The sequence below is a fragment of the Penicillium maclennaniae genome (assembly GCF_028827695.1).
Source record: "Penicillium maclennaniae strain IBT 15551 chromosome Unknown utg000008l:1.0-3552695.0:1.0-3555053.0, whole genome shotgun sequence".
In the NCBI taxonomy this organism is placed as follows: domain Eukaryota; kingdom Fungi; phylum Ascomycota; class Eurotiomycetes; order Eurotiales; family Aspergillaceae; genus Penicillium; species Penicillium maclennaniae.
Genome location: NW_026623220.1, coordinates 2,413,994 through 2,419,993, shown reverse-complemented (window position 1 = coordinate 2,419,993; position 6,000 = coordinate 2,413,994). Strand labels below are relative to the sequence as shown.

The 6,000-nt window shown below is 42.7% G+C and overlaps 2 protein-coding genes across 2 annotated transcripts; both read left to right on the top strand.

The window, feature by feature from the left end:
- Positions 1–483: 483 nt before the first annotated feature.
- N7477_009877 (uncharacterized protein) lies at positions 484–942 on the top strand (the record flags this gene model as incomplete). Its single annotated transcript, XM_056971538.1, has 1 exon — positions 484–942. One exon carries the CDS (start codon positions 484–486, stop codon positions 940–942), a length of 459 nt encoding a protein of 152 aa, XP_056818517.1.
- Positions 943–1,354: 412 nt separating this feature from the next.
- Positions 1,355–2,048, top strand: N7477_009876 (uncharacterized protein; the record flags this gene model as incomplete). Its single annotated transcript, XM_056971537.1, has 2 exons — positions 1,355–1,381; positions 1,440–2,048. 2 exons carry the CDS (start codon positions 1,355–1,357, stop codon positions 2,046–2,048), a joined length of 636 nt encoding a protein of 211 aa, XP_056818516.1.
- Between the last annotated feature and the right edge of the window lie 3,952 nt (positions 2,049–6,000).

Sequence of the window (6,000 nt, the reverse complement as noted above, 5' to 3'; positions counted from 1 at the left end):
ACCTTGAACACAACCCCATCTCTTTGATTCCGACAGATCCTAATAAAACCATGGCCCCAACCCACCCACACCCCCTTAACTTGGGGATTTTGTGCGAGAACCCACAAACCCTGAGTGAATCCGGTTGGCTGGGCGCCTAATTTTGCCGACTTTAGGGGGTCATTTGAGAAAAGCGACATGGCTGGTTATAGGAAGATGACGTCAGTAGGTATAGCGGCCACGCAACCTCGGAGAGATAGTATACTTCATGGTGATGCTCAGAAGATCTCAAGCAATCCGCTCGCAGTCGTTTTACACGCATTTGGAACGTCACCTGGAACAATTAAACAATTATGAAGGTTCTGGACAACCAGTTGGTCTAGACTCTCCTTTGAAGGCCTTCGAAAGCTTCCTATTTAGATTTGCTCCTATAGACACTCAGAACAACCCAAAAAATTTTGCTCTGGGCTGAATTCGAAATTCTATACAGTTTCCTCCTCCAGAATGTCATCTTCGTTCTTCTATCGACTCACGGCTAGGCGTCTTGCCATCGCGAGTACCGGAATTGGAGCAGCTGGATTCACTGCAAATAACCCTCGTCGCGGTGACGCTGAAGACGTCTCTGCGGCGGAAGAACAATTCCACACCTCATCTTCTCACCCTATCCCCCTAAACTGGACAGGTGAAGTCTGGAAAATCCGGAACGATTATCCAAACACAACTCGACAGGCATCAACCCAAGGAGTAAAATTGGCTGGTATCCCAATGATTCCTGGTCCTGAACTCCCTTTGCCAGGCAGAGGTTTAGACCAAGAAGCCCCATGGCTCACGGTAGACTTCAAGTCAGACCCTGAAAGATACTGTCAGCTGGTCAAAGAGTATTGCTGGGAAGGTAATGAGAACAATGGTTTTGTTGTGCAAAGAAACAAAGTGACGTATCTCACCCTGTTAGACGGCCTTTGATCTCACACTCTTTCTCTAGATAAGAAACTGGTATCATGCACCCTGGATGCACTACTCCTCTTATGGGAGGGAGCCTTTGAATGGGCTTACATTCGAAAGGGCAACACCACCGTATGAGTTTTCAAGGACACAGCATAGATATCTACAAACTTGGGCCTGCAGCTACTACAACAATGCCGGTAAGGGATTACACTCAATAAGAATAGTACAAATCTGAAACATTACAGGGGCCTCCTTGTTTGGGAGTGTGTGGGGTAATCCTAGTACCCCACAGTGGGACAAAGACCAAATGTTCCCCCTCGGAACATGTGTCTTTAAGGTGGGGGAGCCATCTATTCTTTAGCCCATTACACTGACAGAAGCAACACTTTAGGTGCTCCTGACCGATGCCACGGATCAAGAGCTTCCTAATATGGAAGGCTCGCCATCTATGAAAGCAGTGAGTAGCTTTCTAACCGAATTGTGCAGAGGCCCCTTTTACAAATGCCAATGATCAGGTTATCGCCCCCGCTGCCAGCGACCCGACTAAAAATGCGGCTGATCCAGCGGTGAGAAATACCTTCGCCTCTGACCTTCGATTACTTCAAGTCGATTTTGCAGTCCGAGATGACAGGTCTCCAATTGGCTGGATCTTTGGTACTTTCATGTATACCGGCACTAAACATGAAAGCAATGTAAGGAACGTTCTCGAAGTCGAGGCGTATATACTGAATGGAGCTCAGGCATGGAACCGTATTATCCCTGTGGGTATAATGTGGGGCAACGACCCACTTATGAACCAGGCTGCCTTCAACCAAGGCTCTAAACCAGCAGAGTCATGGATCAATCCCAAAGCCGAAACTCTACGAGTCTCTTTAGCAGGATCTCGGCCTAGCTGGGGTTGGAATGGACGGTTGAACGGGCCCGGTGCGAGCTCCTCCCCCTGCTCTCCAGATTCAAGAATTGTCCTGACCATACCAACCACAGCGGATAATTTCATATCATCTTGTGCGTCCTGTCACTCTGTCGCGCAAAAGACTGGTGAATCCGCCATGACCCAGCCGGAGCCTAGACTTGAAAATGGCAAGTACATCCCGGTCGATGATTCAAAAACTATGAACTGGTAAGCCTATCTTCCTATATTCTTTTACTTTCGGATACATGATTCGTTATGCTGCCTCCCCTTCATTATCCATTTCACCACTATCTTTCTCTTCTTCTTCTGCTTCTCCTCATTCCTGGTGTTCGGTGGATTGAGCGTAGCTTATGATGTGCAGGTTCCGCAATGTACCCGCCGGTCAGCCATTCACACCAGACAGCATATCCGGTGACTATTCCCTTCAGTTGATGATTGGGTTTCACAATTACCAAAGCTGGGTCACATCACAACGTGGATCAATCGGCAGATTCATGACTAGAACCAAATATATTTTCAGCGGGAAGGAACTACTGGGTGGAACGGAGAAGCGTGAAGGTCTCAGAAACGGACCAGATATGAGGTATGACCAAGCAAAGTAAACTAGGGTGGTCACTCTGATTATGCGGGAATTGGGCTCGATTACCAACGCCGGCACAGCCTTTTTTACCACCTTAATGGAGAGCGACATCTGGGTCTAATGAGTACCCCCACCCCTTTCACTGGTAAAACTAGGGACAAAGACGGGTCTATCAAACAAGGCTCAAATTTCGCCGCTGAGGAAGCTTCGGAGATTACAACGGGAATGCACAATCATCCATTTACGCAATTGTTGTAGCCTGCATAACGCTCAGCGGTGGTCCGGGGTAAACCAATTCTGGGCTTTTCGAGCAGATGATCGCAGAGTGCCTCTAGTACTGGTGATTTATTTTTCGTCTTCGACCAATACATTTTTTCGTTGGGGGTGGGGAAGGAAATGGACGCTTCCAAATTGTCTTCGAACTTGTCGCAAGTTTCTGTGAATTTTTTTGATCGTGCGTTTGCTGCATTCAGCTGCGTCAGTAATTGAAGACGTGGTTAGTGACTGGCTCAAATCATGTAACGAATAAGGTGTAACTTCGATGGAGGTAGTCTCAGTGCCATGTGTAGATGATCCTCGAGACGGTGGATGGATGGTGAGGTTAGTGGGTACGAAGGGGCATAGAGATCGCGGATGTAGAGGAGTTTCGTGTAATATATAGTATTATACGTCACACAATCGTTCTGGAAATGAAAGGTATCTATTCTTTGAAAGGGTTATTGACGGCTTAGCCCATTACGAGTTACCGTGGTTTCGGATACCGGCCGAGAAACAATTCGTGAGTGTAAATAGGGAAATCTGTTTTCAAATATTGCTCTACCAGCTTTCGATGGACAAGGGCAACGAATAAAAATCACAGTGGATAACAGAAGCCATAGGAAGAAAAAGTATCTTTGCCATAAATGTTAGTTTACTGTACAGCCACTGCAGCCTTCTATTAGGAGTCAAAGGAGCGGAAGCGAAGAGTGCGTGTGACGAGACGATCATGACGTATAGTACAGTAGTATTCGAAATCAGATTTACTACTACACTCTTAGACTTTTATTCCCGAACCCTAGCTTAAAACATATAAGTCTAATTTTAGCTATACCCCCAGTAATCCCTATTAGACTATATTATATTCCCTAGTAACGTTAACGTAATCCACAAGCCACTCGCCACCACAAGCCAACCGCCACCCCATCCAATTTCGCGTCTCCGCGTATTCCCCCCCCCCCAATTAAATCATTATTATGCCACTAATTCGGTCGAAAATAATCCAGAATGCTATCCACTAAGAGGGTAGGATCGAGCTTATAATCCAGGCTTTCAAAAATAAGGATATTCCGACTATTACGGCTGCTACGCGCGTCTATAGCATACCGCGGTCTACGCTACGCGACCGCATTAATGGTCTTCCTTCGAAGGCTACTACCCGCGCTAATGGCCATAAAATAACCCAGTTAGATAAGGATACGCTTACTAAGTGGATTCTATCTATAGATAACCGCGGTATATCCCCTAGGTATGCGATAGTGCGTAATATAGCTAATATTCTTCTTTCGGCTACCGGTTCCTTTACGATTAGTGTGAATTAGGTTAGAAACTATATTAAGCGTATATTAGCTATCTAAATACGTTTCTCGCGTCAGTATAATTATTAATATACAGAATAGGAGGATCCGCGGGTATTAAATAATTAGTCTCGGCTAGTTAGGGAGACTATTACGCGCTATAGTATCCTACCTAATAATATCTATAACTTCGATAAAACCGGCTTCGTAATAGGCTTAGTTTCTACCGTAAGGGTAGTTACTAAAGCTAGATATTATAGACGACAATCTATTCTATAGCTAGGTAATCGGGAATAGGTAACTGTAATAAAGACTATTAATACTTTAGGCTAGGCTTTGCCGCCGTTAATTATATTTAAAGGTAAGCGCTATATCGAATTATGGTTCTATGATACTCTAAGGGACTAACGCTTCGAGGTTAGCCTAAATAGGTGGATATCGGATGATATTAGGCTTCGATAGCTTTAAAAGCTATTTATTCCTTTGACCGTAAGCCGTTTACGTAGTCGATATAGGCTATTAATTCTTAATAGTTATAGAAGCCACCTTACGCCTAAATTTGATCGTCTATACACTAAAAACGATATTATACCTATTTATATATTACCGCATAGCTTATATCTATTATAGCCGCTAGATATAGGCTATTTCGTAATTCTAAAGCGATTATATAATTGGCTTATAGACTAACAGACGTATATAGGTATAAACTATATTCGAGATCGAATAGTTAAATTAGATAATAAAATTAGTTATAATTAGATTATTTTTAGTATTTAGGCTAACAAAAAATAAAGTAAAAGCGACTAAAGAAAAAAAGGAATAAATATGTAAAGGATCTATGTGTTCAGGATAGAAAGCCTGTCGGTTAGGTAAGGAAGGATGTCTAGACTAGGTGTAGTATTGTAGAAGCAAGACTGATTCTTGCTAAGTCTAGATTAATTGGAAACCCTCTCGATTTAAGTACGAATTGGGTCCGAGACTTGCTTATCCCACTGCGGGGCAAACCTTCACCGCTAGTCCTTAGTATTCCTTTATAACTACCTCCCCTTCTAGAGATAATGGGCCCCGGAGGTAATTAAAAATTTTTTTTTTTCTCTCTTAGTCGTTCTTTGGTATAACGTTATCTAGTGGCACGTGACTCCCTAGGGTCGGATTATATAATAGGGATAAGCCCTAGGTATCGTTATACTTAAGGTATGTCACGTAAGAGTTATAAATAGCATTAGACTCCCTTTAGTTTCGCGGCAGACCCAGGCGCGATAGGGTAATAATATTATTATACCGCGCGAGGTTATATATTTGATTTAGCTAATAGTAATATATGTTTGCGTGTGTCTTTTCTGGTTATATATTAGTGGTTTTCTAGCGTGTTATTATTATTTTCTTATATATATTATTAATATCTTTACTTATATATTTTCTTACTTCTCTCCCCTTACTCTTCCCCCTTTAATAACTCTCTTCTATCTCCTTAGTACTTATATTCGGTATCGTTTTGACTTCTTTTTGTTTATTCTTTGGCTATAACTTATTACTAGTTCGGCTTTCTCTTTATTTCTTTTCTTTTTCTCTATTTTTGTCGTTATTTCGCTCGCGAATTAATATATCTGCCCCTTTATCCCCTAGCCGTCGCCCTTTGCGGGATATATCTCTGATCCCCGAGCTCACCTAATATATTCCCTACGCCTATTGCTCCCTCCGAGACTAGGATAGGCAGAGCGCCTTCTCGGTAGTTTATATACGCGATACGCTAAGTTCTGTCCTATACTAAGTATGTTTCTGTGCTAATCGTCTTTGCCCTTCGGTTTATTTATCTTTTCTATTCGGTTATATTTCGTTACTAACCTATCTAGGTTCCCTTTAGTATATAAGGTGACTTAATTAATATAGTTAATTTAGTTAAGTATATCGCGGATATTTAGGCTATCGTTACTAAGTCTGCTAAGGAGGCGGACAAAGATAGTGAGCTTATTATTAGTGACCCTATCTGGTCTAATACTATTTATATCCGTGCCGAGGAGGTAGTT